Below are 22582 nucleotides of genomic sequence, written 5' to 3' on the forward strand. Positions count from 1 at the left end.
TTTCTTCTCTTCAATAAAAATAAATCTTGACTAAACCTGTTAAGTGGACAAATACAGATTTTGCTTTCCCAACCTTCAAATGCCAAGAAGCAAGAACAGAGATTTGTTCAAAATAAACACGGTTGGGATTTTTTGTTTGATTTTGTTTTTAGGTTGAGAGTTAAACTTGAGGTTCTTAACATTTTCTTCTTACATTTTCTCACATGAAATTTTTTCTGCCTCTTCTTCGTCTATCATTTTTCTATACATCAAAGTAATTCTGAAAGTTCAATGTCTTCCATGGTGTATTCTCAGCCTTCCCATTCTGAAATGTTCTAGATCATTGAACACTTCAATCTGTGAACACCTTCATCTGGCCATTTCTCAGTAAACATATAGCATATCATGGGCTACGATTTTCCAAACATTGTTAACTATTATGATGTAATGTGCTAGCAATCAATGCCTTGTCTCATTAAGAACAGAGATTCGTACCATTGCTATCACACAGAACTTGGCACAGGTGTATGCATAATTCATGCTCTGTGAAATTTGTTGAATGAAGTGAAGATACCAGGCCAATATCAACGGCTTGGTGCTTATTGGATAGCACCAGACATTATAGGTAATTTTTACACATTAAAGGTGTTCTTTTTTTTACATACAGTTTTCTCTGTTCAAAGTATGCAACTGCTATTCAATAATATTTATGCCTCCATTTTTTCCAATTTTCACACATGCCAGACTCCTCAGCAGAATGTAATCAGAGAGTGCAATCTTAAAGTGAATGGAGGCAGGTAGTGGCAAGAGGGATATTGCTGTGAGGATTTCACAATACTGGGGTGTCTAGCCCTAATAACAAGTTGGTTAAACCCTAAAGGAAATCACGGGGAACCATCAAATACACTACTAGTAATTATAAAATGTACTTTCCTGATCAACAGTATGCATTAGTAGCCTTTCGTGTTCATTTTGTATTTCTTCTTCTGCAGGTGTTTATAATCCTCCTTATTTTTCTATTGAAAAATGTATTTATTTGTAGAACTGAAAAAAATTTTTCTGATAGTACCAGTGTTTGAACTCAGGACATTGGGCTTGCTAGACAAATGCTGTAGCATTTGAGTTACATGCCCAGTCCTTTTCTCCTTTAGTTTTTTTTGGATAGAGTCTTGATTTTGCCCAGGACCAGTTTCAAAACATGATCCTCCTGATGTCTGCCTTCCAAGCAGGTGGGATTACAGTGTGAGTCACAATACCTTGCTATAGAATTTCTTGAACTTCAGAGCTAAACTTTTGTATATTGAGTATACTTCACACCATTTCACACAGTTTTGTTTTGCTTAATTTTTTTCATTATGTGGCAGGTTTCCAGAGTCCTTTCTTTGCTTCAGTGTTTCATGTGTTACTGAGAAAAGCTTCTCTCATTATATACATATGAAGTTATTCTCCAAAAACTTTCCAAGAGCACTTTACTTTTGTCATTAGTGGTGGATTTAGAATTTTCAGAAGCAATAGTTTCTGGAAAAATTTTAATTAGCATGTCTGGATATTTTGTGGTATAGCATATATACATATTTTTCCTTGATGAAGAAAAAATTGTCTTATTACTACCATAATTACTGTTATTACTAATATAATTCCCCTACCCATTTGAAATATCATTTGTGGACATTATTCCATTCATTAGTAGTCAGTTCCCATGGAAGACCACTCATTTCTTCAGTTACCCAAATTCTTATGATTTATTCTGGCTAAAGGACTATCAGCTGAACTGGTATGTGTTACTTCTGAATCACGGAAGTAAAAAGCTTCTGGCAAACTTTTACATTTCTGTTTCCCTCCTATGATCATGGAAAAGGCCATATGTTGAAAGAGCAGAGTCACAAGATTAAAGCAGCGTGTGTTATATAGACCTCACCTGATGTACAGCTTCCCTATAATCTTTTGGATCCATGTTGGATTTTGCATTACAGAGGAATGAGCTTTCTGAGGTAAGCCTCTGAGATTTAACTGTTGTTTGCTATTGCAGCCTAAGTCCTCTTATCCAAACTAACACATTACCTTTAACATATATAAAACACACAAATGTTTGGGGGTCATTTATCTATTTTCTGTTTCTTGTGCGAATATCTCCTTGTTTTCCTATAACTTTATAATTGCTCTGGAATATTGAGAAACACTGGAACAATGCAAACATGGCTACCTTCCACAAAAAAGCCAGAGGAAAAACAACATCTATGGCTGGCTGCCCAGCCCCAATGACCTTCCCGCTAATGTTCAGCACCTTCCCTCATTCCCCCTTTGCAGTCCTTTTTCCTAATGCTCATCCCCCTCCAACTTTATAGGGGGCTTAAAAAACCCAGCCTGTAAGAAAGGCGTGCCCTTGCCCTTCTCAGAGTGTTGACTCTGATGGCCAAGGGTCTCTCTCAGGTCTCCTCTCCCTAATAAAGACCTGTGCATATAAAGGTTGCAGATTCTTTCTGGGTCTCTCTCTCTCTCTCTCCTGCTTCTACATTTTCCTTTCAATAATAGATTTTAATACCTATGAGTACAAGACCTACATCATTGCTCCTTTTCAAAATCTTATTGGCTAGTCTTAAGAATTTAGCTTTAAGATAAGTTTTTAGAACTCTATTAAAAAGACTTTGGTTGGATTGCATTAGCTTTATAAATTAACTTGGGAGAACTGACATCTGTGGCAAATAAAGTCCTCCAGTTTTTCTCTTATGTCTTGCATGTAACTAAAGTCTAAAAAAGAGTCTTTGTTTCTATTTGATGGAATCTTTATCTATATTACATCTTTAAATTAATTCCTTCTCAGCAATTGGGAGATGGAGGCAGAAGGATTGCAAGCTCAAGGCCCATTTGGGCTACATAGGGATATTTTGTCTCATCCTCCCCCCTTCCCCAAAATTTCTACTAGTTTATAGGAAGAGAATTGATTTATGCAACTGCTCTTTTACTTAGCTCACTTATTAGTTATAAAAAAATGGGTTGATTTTCTTTCATTAAGGCATGGCCCTGGGGTTATTTCTCAGAGACTTATCAAGTCTCCTTCTGGATTTGTTTCCAGTCACTCGTCTAGGTATATTTCATCTTATTTCCATACTTCATGGCTTCTTCTGCCATCTGTTCTAGGACGTAGTACTGTGTCCTGTTTAAATTGTCCCTTCTACCTCTTGTTCCTGTAAGGCATTTACCAAATCTGTTTGTGTTATTAAATTCCTGTACTATTATTACCTTATAGACTAATTTTACAGCATTGCCTAGCTTATTTAATATTCCCATACAAGTTTCACCATCCTCAAAAGGAAGACCAATGTATATTATTTTTACACCCTATCATTACAGTTTTTGATCATCTGAATTCAATCTCCTTATCATTCATTGATTACCTTCTTTAATATTAAATCCCAAGTTGCCAATTCATTAGTCTTTAACTGGTAACTATGTATTAAAAGTCTCCACCATTAGAATATAAGATTTTATCTGTCTTGAAAGTTGTTTTTCTTATATCTATTATTAGAGAGTTAAAAAGGGTTCAGAATACAAAAGATAGTTATCTGATCCTTGTGGATTTATTTATATTAGTCTATAAAATCTTTTGAGTCTTTTTTGAATAAATTTAACAAAAATTCTGTGAAGCCCTATGAGTGCTTAATTACCATATTGTAGAACCACTTGATTGCCCAGGGGCTTAAAAATCCTTCTCTCTAATGCCTTTTGCACAAACATTCATAGGACCTACTCATAAAAGGTGAAAGGGAAGAGGTAGTTGCCATTCTGTTCTTTGGAAATATCACCTGCTTTACCCCCAAATACTGACACTACTACTGAATAAGTCATCAAAAGAAGACAGTAGGTCAGTCAAAATCAACTAGATTATGCTTCAGTGAAAATTTTAAATTTTTTTAAATGATGGCCAAAAATTATTCTCCTTCTTCTTGTTAAGGGGTAAAGTCTAATTCCTCTCCCCTTTAATCTAGACTGCCATTTAGTACCTTGTTTGAGCACTAAAATGTGGTAGAGGTCACATTCTCAGACTTCTGAATTGAGGTTTTAAGAAACAGTGCAGCTTCTGCCTGTGTTGCTGTGAACTCCCACTGTAGAGAAAGTATGTGGGACAGCCTTGAATGTCCAAGCTAGTCACATGGAGAGACTGCGGGGTAAATGAAATGTCTGATCAGTGCACCAGCTATACTGCCGTCCTGAATCAGGGGCCAGACCAATTAACTCTAGCCTCAGCCTCCAAGCATCTGCCAACATATGATGGCACACAAGTAAAAAATATTTCTGAGCCCATCAACCCCAGAAGCATGAGACATGAGTTTTGGAGTTGGTTAGTTATGCAGCAGTAACTAACTTGAATAGGTTGTCATAATGAAAATTTATACCTTACCTATATGAAACCCATTGAGAATCCAGGGAGCCATCCAGGGATATTCTCCCTGAGGCAGCCTAGCAATTCAAACTACTCTGGTCTTAAAGACTCCCAGATCATGAGTTCCCTCTAAAATTTCCACAATACAAGGAACACCAGAACTTCTTACACCACTGATATAATGCTTCAACTCAGAAGTGATGCGTACATACTCCTGCTTGTAGTTTGTTAGCCAGAACTATTCATGCTGGTATGTCTAACTTCATAGGGCTGTAGGAGCCTATTCCTCCATTGGCTGGTAAAGACAGGAACCTGGATATACATCTACCACATTCTTTCTTTCTCTCTTGCTATGAGGTCACAGCCATAAAATCTAAGAAATTCCTTTTCCTACTAGGAAGCATTTATTTTTGTGTAACGATAGCTGCATAGTTCCATCTTTATAAACTACTGTGGATACTAAGGCTCTTCTAGTACTAGGTATGAATCTCTTTAAAACTGTAAATCTATGTTTTAAACATGAAAATGACATGTTTAATAAATTACCCCCAAATCTTGGGGCCCTAAAACAAATAACATTAATAGGCTCACAGTTTCTATAGAGGACACAGCTAAGCTTTACCCTTTGGCTCTGGATCCCTTATCAGTCTTAGTCATCTCAAGAACATTGGGGAAGGATCCACTTCTAGGTCACTCATATGGTTTTTCCTGAGGTTCAGTTCTTGGTAGGCTGATGGACTAAGGCCTACCATCCTTGCAAGATGCTGGCCCAAGGCTTTCCTTAGTTCCTTGTCACTTGGAGTTCTCTGACCAGAGTCTCAGAATAAGCAAGCAAGAGGGAGAGTTCCAGCAAGATGTACATCCCAGGTTTTTGTGATTTTCTATGGAAGAGGTAGCCCATGATCTTAGTTATATCCTATTAGTTAGAAGTGAGTTACTGGGCTCAGTCCACATTCCAGTGGAGAGAATCACACAAGTGCCTGAACACTAGGATCTTTAGGGCCATATCAGAAAGTACCTACTCTAAGTATTTCTATAAAAAAACAAAGACATATATAGTCTTTAACATGAAGAGTTCCTAGTAGGAGTTAGAGAATTGAGAAGAGATGGGGATAACTAACTGAAATTGTGTTAATGATGAAAATTGTGTGGAAGAGTTATACAGGGCTATTAGAGCTGAGAAGATTTTTCGATCTCTTTAATGAATGTCATTGGAATTTTGATGGAATTGCATTAAACATGTAGATTATTTTTGGGAGTATCGACATTTTTACTATGTTGATTCTACCAATCCATGAACATGGGAGATCTCTCCACTTTCTATAGTCTTCCTCAATCTCTTTCTTCAGAAGTGTATAGTTTTCCTTGTAGAGGTCTTTCACATCTTTTGTTAGGTTTACAACTAGGTATTTGATTTTTTTTGAGGCTATTGTAAATGGCATTGTTTTCATGTATTCTTTTTCAGTTTGTTCATTATTAGTGTATAGAAATGCTAATGATTTTTCTATGTTGATTTTATATCCTGCTACCTTGCTATAGCTATTGATGATGTCTAGAAGCTTCTGAGTAGAGTTTTTTGGGTCTTTAAGGTATAGGATCATGTCATCTGCAAATAGGGATATTTTGACAGTTTGTTTCCCTATTTGTATTCCTTTTATTCCTTCTTCTTGCCTAATTGCTCTGGCTAGGAATTCCAGTACTATGTTGAATAGGAGTGGAGATAGTGGGCATCCTTGTCTGGTTCCTGATTTTAGAGGGAATGGTTTCAGTTTTTCTCCATTAAGTATAATGCTGGCTGTAGGTTTGTCATATATAGCTTTTATAATGTTGAGGTACTTTTCTTCTATTCCTACTTTTCTAAGAGCTTTTATCATGAAATGGTGTTGGATCTTATCAAAGGCTTTTTCTGCATCTATTGAGATGATCAAGTGGTTTTTGTCTTTGCTTCTGTTTAATGTGGTTTATTACGTTTATTGATTTTCGTATGTTGAACCACCCCTGCATCCCTGGGATGAAGCCTACTTGGTCGTGGTGAATAATCTTTTTGATGTGTTGTTGAATTCGGTTTGCCATTATTTTGTTGAGGATTTTTACGTCAGTGTTCATTAAGGAGATTGGCCTATAGTTCTCCTTTTTGGAGGTGTCTTTGCCTGGTTTTGGGATAACTGTAATACTGGCTTCATAAAATGTGTTTGGCAGTTTTCCTTCCCTTTCTATTTCGTGGAACAGTTTAAGGAGGGTTGGTATCAGTTCTTCTTTAAAGGTCTGATAGAATTCAGCAGAGAATCCATCAGGTCCTGAACTTTTCTTTTTGGGGAGACTCTTGATTGCTGCTTCAATTTCATTTTGTGTTATAGGTCTATTCAGGTGATTAGTTTCCTCTTGGTTCAGTTTTGGATGATCATATGTATCTAGAAATCTGTCCATTTCATTAAAATTTTCAAATTTATTTGAATAAAGGTTCTCAAAGTAGTCTCTGATGATTTCCTGGACTTCCATGGTGTTTGTTGTTATCTCCCCTTTTGCATTCCTGATTCTATTAATTTGGGTTTTTTCTCTCCTTATTTTAGTCAGGTTTGCCAGGGGTCTATTGAACTTGTTTATTTTTTCAAAGAACCAACTTTTTGTTTCATTAATTCTTTGTATGGGTTTTTTGGTTTCTATTTCATTGATTTCAGCTCTTATTTTTATTATTTATCTCCTTCTATTTGTTTTGGGATTTGCTTGTTCTTGTTTTTCTAGGAGTTTGAAATGTATCATTAGGTCATTGATTTGAGATCTTTCAGTCTTTTTAACATATGCACTCATGGCTATAAACTTTCCTCTCAGGACTGCCTTAGCTGTGTCCCATAGGTTCTGGTAGGTTGTGTTTTCATTTTCATTGACTTCCAGGAACTTTTTAATTTCCTCTTTTATTGCATCAATGATGCATTGTTCATTAAGTAATGAGTTATTTAGTTTCCAGCTGTTTGCATGTTTTTTGTCTTTACTTTTATTGTTGAGTTCTGCTTTTACTGCATTGTGATCAGATGGTATGCATGGTATAATTTCTATTTTCTTATATTTGCTGAGACTTGCTTTGTGCCCTAGGATATGATCTATTTTGGAGAAGGTTCCATGGGCTGCTGAGAAGAATGTATATTGTGTAGAAGTTGGATGAAATGTTCTGTAGACATCTACTAGGTCCATTTGATCTATTGCATATTTTAGATCTTGGATTTCTTTATTGATTTTTTGTCTAGATGACGTATCTATTGATGATAATGGGGTGTTAAAGTCTCCCACAACCACTGTGTTGGCGTTTATATATGCTTTTAGGTCTTTCAGGGTATGTTTGATGAAATTGGGTGCATTGACATTAGGTGCATACAGGTTGATGATTATTATTTCCTTTTGGTCTATTTCCCCTTTTATTAGTATGGAATGTCCTTCTTTATCTCATTTGATCAATGTAGGTTTGAAGTCTACTTTGTCAGAGATAAGTATTGCTACTCCTGCCTGTTTTCGGGGGCCATTGGCTTGGAAAAATCTACCGTGACATTTATATGGAAACACAAGAGGCCACAAATAGCCAAGGTAATACTCAGTCAAAAGAACAATGCTGGAGGTATCACAATACCTGACTTCAAACTATATTACAAAGCAATAACAATAAAAACAGCATGGTACTGGCATAAAAACAGACATGAAGACCAGTGGAACAGAATAGAGGACCCAGATATGAAGCCACACAACTATAAGCAACTTATCTTTGACAAAGGAGCTAAAAATATACGATGGAGAAATAGCAGCCTCTTCAACAAAAACTGCTGGGAAAACTGGTTAGCAGTCTGCAAAAAACTGAAACTAGATCCATGTATATCACCCTATACCAAGATTAACTCAAAATGGATCAAGGATCTTAATATCAGACCCCAAACTCTAAAGTTGATACAGGAAAGAGTAGGAAATACTCTGGAGTTAGTAGGTATAGGTAAGAACTTTCTCAATGAAACCCCAGCAGCAGAGCAACTAAGAGACAGCATAGATAAATGGGACTTCATAAAGCTAAAAAGCTTCTGTTCATCAAAAGAAATGGTCTCTAAACTGAAGAGAACACCCACAGAGTAGGAGAAAATATTTGCCAGCTATACATCAGACAAAGGACTGATAACCAGAATATATTGGGAACTTAAAAAACTAAATTCTCCCAAAACTAATGAACCAATAAAGAAATGGGCAAGTGAACTAAACAGAACTTTCTCAAAAGAAGAAATTCAAATGGCCAAAAAACACATGAAAAAATGCTCACCATCTCTAGCCATAAATGAAATGCAAATTAAAGCCACACTAAGATTCCACCTCACCCTTGTTAGAATAGCCATCCTTAGCAATACCACGAACAACAGGTGTTAGAGAGGATGCGGGGAAAAAGGAACCCTCTTACACTGTTGGTGGGAATGTAAACTAGTACAACCACTGTGGAAAAAAATTTGGAGGCTACTTAAAAATCTAGACATTGATCTACCATTTGATCCAGCAATACCACTCTTGGGGATATACCCAAAAGACTGTGACACAGGTTACTCCAGAGGCACCTGCACACCCATGTTTATTGCAGCACTATTCACAATAGCCAAGTTATGGAAACAGCTAAGATGCCCCACCACTGATGAATGGATTAAGAAAATGTGGTATCTATACACAATCGAATTTTATGCAGCTATGAAGAAGAACGAAATGTTATCATTCGCTGGTAAATGGATGGAATTGGAGAACATCATTCTGAGTGAGGTTAGCCTGGCCCAAAAGACCAAAAATCGTATGTTCTCCCTCATATGTGGACATTAGATCAAGGGCAAACACAACAATGGGATTGGACTTTGAGCACATGATAAAAGCGAGAGCACACAAGGGAGGGGTGAGGATAGGTAAGACACCTAAAAAATTAGCTAGCATTTGTTGCCCTTAATGCAGAGAAACTAAAGCAGATACCTTAAAAGCAACAGAGGCCAATAGGAAAAGAGGACCAGGAACTAGAGAAAAGGTGAGATCAAAAAGAATTAACCTAGAAGTTAACACACATGCACAGGAAATCAATGTGAGTCAACTCCCTGTATAGCTATCCTTATCTCAACCAGCAAAAACCCTTGTTCCTTCCTATTATTGTTTATACTCTCTCTACAACAAAATTAGAAATAAGGGCAAAATAGTTTCTGCTGGGTATTGAGGGGGTGGGGGGAGGGGGAGGGAGCAGAGTGGGTGGTAAGGGAGGGGGTGGGGGCAGGGGGGAAAAATAACCCAAGCCTTGTATGCACATATAATAAAAAAAAAAGATCTGAGAAGAGAAAGCAGTTTATTCTGCATGGGATCAAAGATGCAATGTAATCTATGTGATAGAAGCTGAAAAATGAGAGCATTCTAAGCTGAATGCAGGGTAAGGAAGCTTAAAAGCACACAGAGTTTTTGGGGAAATGGGGATCAGCTTTGTGTTAATGGAGCACTGGGGCTTGTGGAAATGGTGAAATGTAAGGGGGATAAAAATGAAGCTGGATTGGGAAGGACATTGTGTATCATGTTAACTAAATTTGACTTCAGGGAAAATAGAAAGCCTTAGAAGCATTATAAAATATTGTTGCCTCTAAATAACAGTATCTTTTTCTGAGTCATACCATGAACTCAGGATTATAGTTCTATCATCTGCATAACCACCATTTGGAGCAGGTACTATTCTTACCTGTATTTAAGCAGAAGCTTGGTGTACAGTAGCTTTATCCCCAAATCACATCTTGGTCTGACAGCATCTATCTGGTCTTCTGGACTGAGCCTACTGGTGGCAAAACCCCTCCCACACATTATTTTTTTCTTTTCTTTTTTGGCAGTACTGGTGTGTGAATTCAGGGCCTCGTGCTTTCTAGGCAGGCGCTTTACCACTTGAGCCACTCCACAAGCCCTGGTTTTGTGTGTGTGTGTTGGGTAGTTTCAAGATAGGGTCTCCCCAGTTATTTGCCCCAGGGCTGGTTTTGAACTGTGATGTTCCTCATCTCTGCCTTCTGAGTAGCTAGGATTACAGGCCTGAGCCACCAGTGCCCAAGCTCCTCCCACACATTCTTGCTGAATTGCTTCTTACCAACTCTCCCTTGTTCTTCATACCAAAGACAAGAAAAGCAATCCTTGAACACATAATTTGAGTTAGAGAGTGTAAGAGCTTCAGCAATGATTTTCTTTTGTGCCTCAGGTTCATTCTCACTTTTTTCTCATTTTAAAATTTCCAACAAACACAAAAGTATTTAATAGCAAAATGAATTTGGCTTTAATACTTAATGCCCTGTATCACTCTTGTTTTGAGGATTTTCCTGCCACTTCCCACATTTTACTTCTGGAGTGCTTTAATAAAACCAAATTCTAAACATCGCATTACATCACCACATATTTTACTATCTAAAAACAACTTTAAAATATAGTTATAACATCTTTATTGCACTCAGCAGATTAACAAAAATTAATATTTCAATCTGCTTTACATTTTTAACAATCACATATCCTATTCAAAAAAGCTAAACTTTTTGAAAAGAATGATAGATTTCCTATTTATGCATCCCTTCTTTTTGTAAGTACAGAAAGATATTTTCAATTGTGCTAATGCACACACATTAACAGGGAATCTTAGTAATATTCATTACAGACACTTTCCTAATTCACAATGATTTATAAACTCTTGAGTGTTATATTTTTTATGAGCTGGGCCCACAAGGTTTTATCTACATTAATACCTAATTCAGGCAAGATCTTCTTGGTGTACAAAATTAATCTTTCCTGTAGCACTGAGTGAAGATTGGTGAGCTACTGAGTTGTACAGCTTGCTTTATTCCAAGCCCAAGACAAAATCCACTTTTCGAGGATACATTAACCACTCTACTGGGTTTCACAATTAGCTCACCTGGTAAATGCTTATGAAGCACATGTTGAAAAAGCTCATCCACCAACCGCGGTCAGTTTTACACTGAGGGTGAGGTGCACTCAAGATGCAGATTTATCTAATGTCTATCTGTCAAGAGATTTGGAAATCACTTGAGGCTATTCTCATTTTACATCTGACAAAACTGTAGCTGAGAAAAACGTGAAAGCCACGGTATTGCAACTGGTGATATTGAGGGACTCACTTTATCTGAGCACCTACGTTTTCAGTTTCTATGAGATTGAAAATATTTTTGTAAAAGTGCAGGTGCACAGTTTAGTTTCATTATCCACAATTAGGTAGTGATGCTTCAGTGAACACACCCAGGGAGCACTTAAATTTTCTTGCAGCGAGAAGCTCAGCGTTCTCCCTCTGTTTTTCATTTAACCCTCAATTCACACTGCAGCCCACTGCCATTGTTATTACCATCATGGAGGAGAGCATGGTTTTTTAAAGTTGCTGGCCATGTTTCTCTTTGGAGAACTCCCACGCGCCAATCCTCCTTTTCAGGGACCTGAATGCCAGCGGTACAGGCTCTCACTTAGACAACCTTAGGTCATCTGTTTATTTTCAGCATCCCGGTCAGGAAGAAAGGGCGGCCGTTGCCATGGTGACTGACACCCGAGGCAACCGCGAGGCGACAAGGGGGCGTGGCCTCGGCGGGCAAAAGCGGATAAGAGGCGGTGCCGGCCGCCGGCGTCGCGAGCTAGGCGCGGGAGCGCGGCCGCTGAGGCGGAGGCGGGGCAGCTCGCCATCTCTTCCGACCACCTGCCTCCAAAAGTCCTGTCACCCAGGCAGACAAGCCAGGCCGTGCTGCGGCCTCGCCGCGCCTCTATCCCCACCCTCTCGCGAGGAATCCAGCTTGGCGTCTAACATGGCGGGTGGGCCTTGCTGCGGCCCGCTGCTGACGGCACTCCTGGCCGCCTGGCTCATGGCGGCGGCGGCGACCGAGGGCCAGGAACAGGCCGCGCTGCCGGCGGAGCAGAGCCGGGTGCAGCCCATGACCGCCTCCAACTGGACGCTGGTGATGGAGGGCGAGTGGATGCTGAAATTGTGAGTGTGCCCGCCCCGCACGCCACAGCGCCCGCGAAAGCGCCACCTCCCGAGCCCAAGCGGGCCACTTTCGGCCCTGTTCCGCCTCGCTTGGGCTAGAAAAGGCCCCGGAGCCGACCTGAGGCGCCGAGCTGGATCCTCGGACTGCGCGTGCGCGGACGCTTTTTTTTTTTCTTTTCTCCTCCCCCTCCCCCCTTCAATCCCCCCCACCCCCACCCGCCAGCGGTAACAACAGTGGGAAGGAAGCAACTTTCGCTTAGCTCACCCCTGGCTATAGAGGAAAGTGTTTTAAGGATGGAGTCGGGATATTACGAAGGGAAGGAGGAGGGAGGAAAAATCGTCAAGAAGTCCATGTGCTCCTAGACTTAGGCAAGTACAGGAGAAAGCAGTCATTCCGTTACATGTACACTATGAATAGGAAGCTTATTAGGAGGTAAGGCAGGGTTAGTGTTGAAGAATCATTGCAGAACAGCAAAGCGGGACGAGTTTCTACAAAATAGCTTTCTTCCTATGAAGAAAGACTTTGGGATGGCATTGTGAAAATAAAGCATAAGCATGGAGCCTACGTTTTAAAACAAGTTTGCAAATAAATGCTGATAGTTATCATTTTTAGTTAGGGCTTTGAGGGCGATAGTATAATGACGTAAAGAAAAGGTCGTTAACAAATCGCCCCTTTTGAACAATAGAAGTTAGGTAAGTGGTGGAGAGTGCCTTTGCTTGAAGATGGGAAACTTTTGAGATGAGAGGTAGGGATTTGTTGCTTATAGCTTATAATTTACTTAATTGTAATGAAGCAGTCATTCGAAAGAAGTCTTCAAGTTGACTGGGGACGGTTGTCTGAATAGGCTTGAGAGCCCATATCCTGGACTTGTAGGGAAAATGATAGTGTCTGGAGAAATCAATGAGATTGTATCTCTGAAACCTGTGGTTTCAGGCAATAGAGATAAATTATCACTACTATTTGATAATTAGTTTTACATAAAGGAAATAGATCAAATTTTGAGTCTTTCAATTTAGATTCCATGCCTGTGGCATGAAAACCTCAGTGTGAGATCAGGACCAAAAAAAAGAAAAAAGTTATGTCACCAAATTTCATTGCTCAAAGAGCAGAATGCACTTTATTCCTGAAATACGGACATACTTTGTTTTAAAAAGAAGGGGATATTTAGACCTCAAAATAAAATGCTCTGTCATAATAAATAGTGAAGCTATTAAAGAAAGCTACAGACATGAACAACTCATTAAAATAAGCAACTTAGCTACTTTGGATGGACGTGAGGAGGTTATATTTCACATAAGAAAGAAACTTTTAAAGTAAGTGGATCTTTATGTTATGACTGCTGTGTTTGTAATAATTGTAAGAACTTTAGAGAAACTACATTTTGTTAGCTAATACTACAAGAAGTTCTTTTTTTCAGTAGGTCCTTACATAGCAGTTTTTCTAGAGGTCAGTTTTTTTAGAAAGAACTGAGTTCATGCATGTATGTGATGATAGTCAAAGCAGAAGGGCCTTTTTATATTTAATGACATTAATCCTTTATAGTTCCTTCTGGAATTTTTTTTAAGTAAAAGAACTATAAACACTAAAGCTGTGATAAATATAAGCCCTAGTAAACTTCTAAATTAGTGACTGCCAACAATCCTTATGTTTGGCTGTGTCAGTGGTTAAATTTTACCTTTTTATAAGTGTTCTACCCTAGATGATTATAGTTAAGTGCTATGAATTTGCTCTGTGTCTAGTTTTACAACCTATACTTGGGCTGTGATGCACGAAGAGTCATAACCTGGAAGTAGGCTGTGTGAACACTTGAGATCATTTTAGTTGTTCTTCTTCTAGTACCCTTCTGAATACATGAGTAGGAAATAAGACTGGAAAAGAAAGGACTTAAGCCATTATATCCAACTTCCTTCTGGATACCAGAATTTAACTCAGAAGTGCTCCATATGAAGAAATATTACCATTATTTTTAATCTATTTCTGTATTATTAGATCATATTCCCTCTTGTCCCTTTAAAAAATACAAGTCATTATATTCTTAGTACCACAGTAGGCCTATTATAAATTTCTAAGAATTTATTCAGACACCAGATTTTTTTTTCCTGATGTATGTACCAGAGAAACCAAAAATGTGTTTATATTACCTCCCATGTCAATACTTTGTTCGGATGAACTGTTCTTACAATTGAGATTATTAGGAGTTTGCAGATGATGTATTTCACTTCTCTAAAGATATAAGGTAGGACACTTCTGATAGCATTAAAAAATCAGCATCAGTTTGAATAACAGTCCTTTATTTGATCATCTGCTTATGTACTTGCTGACTTTCTTCTGGGAGTCTGTTCTTTTATATATCATGTCATACAAAGCCATGTAGTGCAATTCATGGCTATATTGGAATTGATAATTTATTATTAAGGGCCTAGCAGTGTTTGGCTGCTCTGAGGCATGTAAAGCTCCTGTTACATAATTTAATTTGTTATATATTCTTTGTCTTTCAAGTACTGAATTTTTGAGGTCCTGGCAAGTGAATTTCCAGTTTACCATTTCGGGTTATAATACATATATATATGGAAATATCACAATGGAACTCCCTGTATTGACAACTTAAGCAAAACTGCCTTTTTTTTTTTAAATGGAGAACAGGAAGCTAAAACAGATCCTATCTGGGGGTTGGTACCAGTGGGAGGGAGATGATATAAGGAAAGGGAGTGGGGGGGGGCGAATGTAGTAGAAATATTATGTACTCAAGTATGAAAATGGAAAAATGAGATCTGTTGAAACTATTCCAGGAATGGGGGGAGGATAAAGAATGATGGAAGGGGTGAATTCAACTATGATACAGTGTAAGAACTTTTGTGTCACAATGTACCCCCAGGACAGCAATAATATGATAATAAGAAAATAAATAAATAAATAAATTGCCTTAGGAAAAAAAGCATTTTGTTTAGGTCAGCCCAGGCAAAAAAGTTAGTAAGACCCCATCTCAACCAGGCATAAGTAGGCATAGGTAGGAGGATCGAGGTCCTAATTCTGTCCAGGCAAAAACAGAAAGGGCTAGGGATATGGCTTAAGTGATACAGTGCCTGCCTAGCGAGCAAGAATCCTTGAGTTCAAACCCCAGTAGTGCAAAAAAAAAAAAAAAAGTTTGTGTTAAAGAGAAATATCAGTTAAAATACATTTTAGTAGTTTACTATTTCTATTCTGAAACCTTTTACAAATCTGGAATATTACATTGCTGCTTAGATTTTCTTAAATACTAAGGGTTTATGCTCAGTTTTTCTCTTGTATACTTTCATATATTGTTTTATAGTGTTTACCTCTATCACTCACTGTAGTTGTCTCTGTAATTGTCTTTCTGTGCTTTTAAAAAATATCTGGGCTTGGTAAATGGATGGAACTGGAGAACATCATCCTGAGCGAGGTTAGCCAGGTCCAGAAGACCAAAAATCGTATGTTCTCCCTCATATGCAGACTTTAGGTCAAGGGCAAACACAACAAGGGGATTGGACTTTGATCACATGATGAAGCGGGAGCACACAAGGAAGGTGTGAGGGTAGGCAAAAAAACAAGATAGTATTTGATGTCCTTAATGCAAAGGAACTAATGCAGAAACTTTAAAGTGACAGAGGCCAATAGGAGAAGGGGACCAGGAACTAGAGAAAAGGTTAGTTCGAGAAGAATTAAGTTAGAATGTAACACAGATGTACAGGAAAGCAATGCGAGTAAACTCCCTGTATAGCTATCCTTATCTCAACTAGCAAAAATGCTTGGTCCTTCCTATTATTGCTTATACTCTGTCTTCAACAAAATTAAAGAAAGGGCAAAAATAGTTCTGCCTGGTAGCGAGGGGGTGGGGGCAAGAGGGAGGGTGCGGGGGAACGCGGGAGAAATGACCCAAACATTGTATGCACATATGAATAAAAGAAATAAAAAAAATTAAAGTATAGCACATAAAAATATATATATCTGCTAATGCTTCCTTTTCTCTTTCCATTGTTTTATACTGTCCTTCATTCGTTGCTTTGCAACCTTTAGCTACTTTAAATACTTGCTTGGTTCCTAGTATATCAGTCCTTTAGAAAGTGACTTTTGTTCTTTTGAAACACAAGAGTATGCAGTGTACTTTATTCTGTGTGCTGTGCTGGTGACATTTTTTACTCCAAAAGAAATAAGTAGATACCCAAGTAGCTTATTTTGAACAGCTTACCTTTAAACTCATATCTAGAGAAAAAAAGTATAGCAGACGGGTTTTTATAAAGCATCACTTTTTCTGACTTTGAGACTACACAAAGTAGTAGTAAAAAAAGCCCCTATTCATTTATTTATGCATTCGTTTGTTTATTTTTGGTAGTACTGGGGTTTTGAACTTAGGGCCTTGCTCTTATTGGACAGGAGCTCTTGACACTTGCCTTACCCCTAACCCTTTTTTCTTTAGTTATGTTTTAGATAGTGTCTTGTACATTTTGCCTGAGGCCAGCCTCAGACTGTGATCATCCTGCCTATGCCTCCTGCAAACCTGTAATTATAAGTGTGTACCACGTACCAGCTTGTTCTTTGAGGTGAGGTTTCACTAACTTTTTGCCTTGGGTGGTTTAGAACCACTATCTTCCTGTCTCCACCTCTCACATATGTGGGATTACAGGAACCACTGTGATAATAGCCTCACAAAGCCTTATTTATTTCCACAGGACCTCTGCATTTTGGTATTATTTTCCCAATATCTGGCTTATGACTGATGTGGAACATCATTGCCTTAACTCCCCCATGTCAGATAGTCATGATTTCCTGCTATTTTGCTTTACTGATTGGATGTTTAAGCGATAGTAAATGCTTGTTATGTGTCAGGTTCAGGGTTGGAGATTTGGGAAAATGAAAATAAATGAGCTACAACCTTGATTTCAAGGAATTGGCAGCCTTACCAATTGCTTCCTCTCTGTTAAACATTCATCAGTAGTTCTCTGTAAGGCACTCTTGGCATGTTGGGTTGGACAGTTCTTTGGTGTTTGGGGATAGCTCACATGTTGCAGAACTTTGTTATCCCTGTTCCCTGCTCATGACAGTCTAATAGTGTTCTCAGTCATCAAAATAATCACAACTCCCATCTCCTGTGCACACTTCCAGAGCCTCTTAAGTATAAAAACCACTGCCTTCGGTATTGCTATGAGTACTTAAAAGCATACAAAAGGGGAGCTCATATGCTAACTTAGTATTTGGTTTCAGATGATTTCCACAAAGGGTAAAGCCTTATTAACACTTACCATCCTCATCATCACCTCCATCTTTTGCTTCCTCTCTTACAATCATCGTAAACAACTACATTGCTTGCATCACATACTCCAAATGATGTCTTATTTGATCATCCCAGTAATCTTGTCCAGTATTATTATTCTCATTGCTAATAACTTCACAAGATGAAAACTTGAGAAGTTTAAAACCTTGGCCAAGCCCGATCTTTAGTAAATGGTGGGCAAGATCAGAATTAGAATATAGGCCTTAATAGTGCAAGCATTATAGGGTAGTCTGGTTAACCTAGGGGACTGGACAGAGCCCGGTTGACTCTTGCTTAGGTTTCTTCTGGCTAGCACCCTGACCACCTGTTTACCATCTCTCTAATTGCTGCAGAGTAAGAGCATTATTGCCATATGCTCATCCCTGATACTCCTCACCACTTAAATGGGTTAACTGCCTTCTCTACATTCCCAGTCCCTCAGGAAATTCCCTTCTTACCATGCCTTTTTGTATCTAGCTTCATTCTTACCACAACTAGTAAGTATATATTTATTTATATGTCTTTGTACTAGGTTTTTGTTTTAGTCCTCCATTAGACTGTAAACTTTTAAATAAAGAACAAAATTTTTCTTCCTTCCTATTTAGCTCCAGAGCCTTTGTAACTATCAAGTATTAGGTGTTCAGTAAATGCTTTTGGGATAGTTAATGAATAGTTAATACACCTTAACTTTTTCTTTTATCAAGAGCTTCTTAAAGTATATCACTCACTGAAGGAAAGCATATGCTATTTTCCTTAAGTATAAAGCATATGCTATTTTTCTTAAGTATAAAGCATATGCTATTTTTCTTAAGTATTACAGATTATTACTGCCATGTCCTGTTTGTTTATTGATGTAATAAATATTTCTTATGGCATAGGAGCTGCCAGGCTCTGGTCTAGGTACAAGTAATGTGACAGTCACTGTCTTCTTGGAATGTTTGTTTTAGGGAAAGTAGTGAACACTATTCTCTAGCAGATGTTAGGATTTTCATACAGCCGACAATTTTTACTTTTCCTCTATTTTGTGGTAATATTTTAGAAATGACTTTTGAAAGGAATAAATTTGAGCATAGACTTTCAATTCTTGGATCATGTAAAAGTATTTCCAGATTTTTCAGAACGAAGAATAATGCTTAAGGTAGCTAAATTATCATTTATTAACATTTTAATTTAATTTCATGTATTGAGTCATAGAAAAATGAACTCAGTATACTTTTTTCCTCTTCGTTGTCACAGATTCTTCTGAGTATTTTGATAAAAGTAAATTCTAAGTGAAATTTGCTTTTATCTGTCATTGTCATCTAGTTTCTGCAAAGATAAGAAAAAGTAAAAAAAGAGAATGTACTGAGAAACACTGGTGAGATTAGAGCCAAAACAGAAGAAAGACTATCAATTACTGGTGAATAAAAGTGATTTTCAATATTTTTTTTCTAGAAAATATATTTCAACTAAATCTTTCCTCTGAAAAATTTAGTACGTCTAATAAAATTTCACATTAAATTCAGTGAATTCACGCAGTGGAAGAATCAAGATCCTTAATCCAGGAGCACTTCAGTGCACTTCACACACGAGTAACAATACAGACAACAGAAGCATGGTATTGAATTTGGTTCTCCAGAAATAGTTGAAAACACAGGATTCATATCCAAGGTGGTATAATTTAGCAGAACATTCTGATTATCTGAAATGCATTTCAAATGTCTTTATGAAGCTTTCTAATTTTAAGGAATAAAGTAAACCCCTACTAGCCATCATCAAGGTACAATAGTTACTAATATATTTCTAGTATTATTTTATCTATACTTCCTGCTCTCTACCCCTTGGTGTTACAATTTATGTACTGTAACATTCACTCATTGTAGAACAATTTAGTGGTACTGAATCTTTTTTTAGTGTGTATTTCATTTATTGCCTCAATATTTTGACTTTAAACTTTTTAAATAAAAGTTTAATTTAAGCAGATTTTTAAAAATATGGCTAGCTGTTGGTGGCATCCTGAAATATTATTCAAACTGATAATCTTTCCTGGAGTAATTTTGCAAGAATGATTATTTTACTTACTGCTTTTATCTTCTGGATACTGTTAAGCAAAACCAAATGTTTTTCCACTTATGTCAATATATTTTTGTGACATTACTCTGAAAATGTTAATTTTCCTTTTAATTGTGTTGCATTGTTATTTTGAAATGGATTTCCAGCATATGGCATTGTTTACTCACAGTATTTTATATTAAACAAAGCTGTACCAGCTCTTTAAGTCTCTGCAAGATTTATTTAATCCAATTCCTTCTAATTTCAAGTTGTATCTTCCTTTCTATAGCTTCTATGGGCTGCTGTAATAAATTACAGGGCTTCCATGGGCTTTAAATATCAGAAATTTATTCTCTGACAGCACTAGAGATCTAAATTCCAAGGTCAAGGTGTAGCAGACTTGCCCTCTGGAGTCTCTGTGGCAGTGTCTGTTTTGTGCATCTGCTGGTTTCTAATAGCTGCTGACATCTCTTTGTGTTCCTTGACTTGTAGCTACAAAGCCCCATCTTCATGTAGCCTTCCCCCTACTTCTCTGTGTCATAGCTCCCTCTTCTTCCTCTTGAAAAAACTCTTACTGGATTGAGACCTATCTTAAATCAGGATGATCTCTTCCTGAGATAAGTATAAAGATCTCTACTCCAAATTATGCCACATTTACTGGTACCTTAATATTATTCAATCTGCTACCTTCCCAAGCAGCACATTTCTCTGAATTCTCATTTTCACCTGCAGATTAAACCCCAAGAAAAGTTCAGAGCTTTATAATCTGGGCTTTTAATGATTTCTAGGATGTAGGAGGGCAAGTAAAGCTACTGACATAGTGCCAAGATGACTGTCTATCCTTCCAGTTTTTGTCTTGATTCCATCTTGCTTTTCCCAGATTCATTACAACTTTTAGGCTTTTTCCAAAATGTAAATCTGGTCAGAATTATCTTACCACTTTAGGGCTTACCACAGAGCTTTGAATAAAGTCTTAATTTTTTATATAACTTTCAAAGGCTGTGGATGATGTCTTCATCCTCCCTTCTCTGTAGTCTGAATTGTCACATATACTGTTGTCTTTGCTTAGATTTGAACATTCCTTGACTATTCCCTGGCTGTTACTTCTACTTCGGATCTCAGCACAGCTCTTTCTTTCTCCATGAGCCCTTCTGAGGTGTATGTTTCTAGCATAGTGCTTAATGTTTATTGAATGAAAAAGAAATGTAAAAACTAGAGTTGTGGCTTGAAGGCCCAAGTATCTTTAACTCTTCTATTTTTAAAAGTCTTTGTAGAGCTGATTTATCCCGTAGCTTCTCCTTTTCTTCATGGAATAGTTCAGAACTGCCACAGATACTCAGATTTTAGAAATATGCTTGAGAAACCTCTAGCAACAGATCTTCTGGTCTCTGCCTGTCAGATCTATCTATAGCTTTATTGGGTCCAAAATTTGTTTGGCTAGTTAGTATAGGAGCATCCTTGTAAAAATTGCCTTCCTTTAGTAGGGCATCAAAAGTGTATTTACCCCTAGAGATCAAAAGCTATCTGGAAATTAACAATTTAATTCAGTTGTAAGAATAACATTGAAAAATTATTTCATATATTATAATAATTGCAGAAAATATTCTCAAATTTTGGCTAAGTTTTTCCTGTAGAATAAACATTCATGTATTAAACCCGAAAGGAAGAAATATTCTTCTATTTTGCTTTCTAAATTGACTTTGAAAAAGCTTGATTATATACTTTCCTTTAGTTAAGAATTTATTTTTTAATTTGAATACTTTATTTCTCTACAGATTTTTCCATATATTGTATTGATTAGCTATTATTCTCTTAACAGTTATGCCCCATGGTGTCCATCTTGCCAGCAGACTGATTCTGAATGGGAAACTTTTGCAAAGAATGGTGAAACACTTCAAATTAGTGTGGGGAAGATAGATGTCATTCAAGAACCAGGTACTGTAAATGTTGAACATAAAATGCAAAAATATAATGACTTCTTTATTTTGAATTTTTCAGACATACAGAAGAATTGAAAGACTAGGATGTTGATTACCCATGAACTAAGTGCCTTCAATTAAAAGATTACATTTTGACATATTTGAATCTACGCGTGTGTGTGTTTATACATATGTGCATATATGTATTTATTATTATTATTTTGTTGAGACATTGGCAGGAAGTTGCAAGCATCATTACATTTCACCCTCCAACTCTCTTCAGCATGTTAAAATTTTCCTGATTATTCCCCCTGGGTCTTTGTAAAGTTTTTTTGAACTAGGATTCAATCAAGGTTTACAACTTTGGTGGCTTATGATTTTGGTCTTTCTCAATCTAGCATTATCATTACCCCATTTTTTCACGACATTGATGTTCCAAAGAGACTAGGACAAGGTTTTACTAGATATTTCCTAATGGTAACATTTAACTTTTTCTCATATTTTCTGTAAACTGCAAGTTGAATCTAGAGGTATTGTTCAATTCAGATTAAACATTTATGGCAAGAGTACTTCATAAGTAGGCTAAGGGGTGGTGGTTCCAACTGGTAATCCCAGTATTTGAGAGACAGAGACAGGAGTGTTATAGTTCAAGACCAACCTAGTTACAGTTAGCAAGAGACTATCTGGAAAATAAACTAAAAAAGCAAAAAGGATTAAGGGTGTGTCTCAAATAGTAGAGCTCTTGCCCTGAGTTCAATCCCCAGTAATGAAAAAGAAAAAAGAGTTCTTTATAAGTGATCATATGTGGTGCTGTGACTGTCTTCTCATCACATAATACATATTGGCACCATTAGTGAAGTTAAGTTTGAGCACTTTGTTAAAGTGGTGACACCAAATATCTCAATTACTAAGAAACAACCCTACTTTGTCATTAGCAAGTCATCTGTCAGATGATACTTTGGGGTTTTAAGATCTATAGTGTTTTTGCCTCAAGAAGATACTTCATTGTGAG

At 37.3% G+C, this 22582-nt stretch overlaps 1 protein-coding gene across 1 annotated transcript in view; it reads left to right on the plus strand.

The window, feature by feature from the left end:
* The first annotated feature begins 11981 nt into the window (after positions 1–11981).
* Positions 11982–22582, plus strand: part of Tmx4 (thioredoxin related transmembrane protein 4) — a 32816-nt gene continuing 22215 nt past the window's right edge. The window contains exons 1-2 of the mRNA XM_020184550.2: positions 11982–12350; positions 21471–21586. Of these exons, the coding sequence (XP_020040139.2) occupies positions 12172–12350; positions 21471–21586 (295 nt within the window). The 5' untranslated portion in view covers positions 11982–12171. The remainder of the gene's footprint in view (positions 12351–21470; positions 21587–22582) is intronic.

The sequence above is a fragment of the Castor canadensis genome, chromosome 5 (assembly GCF_047511655.1).
Source record: "Castor canadensis chromosome 5, mCasCan1.hap1v2, whole genome shotgun sequence".
NCBI classification, from domain to species: domain Eukaryota; kingdom Metazoa; phylum Chordata; class Mammalia; order Rodentia; family Castoridae; genus Castor; species Castor canadensis.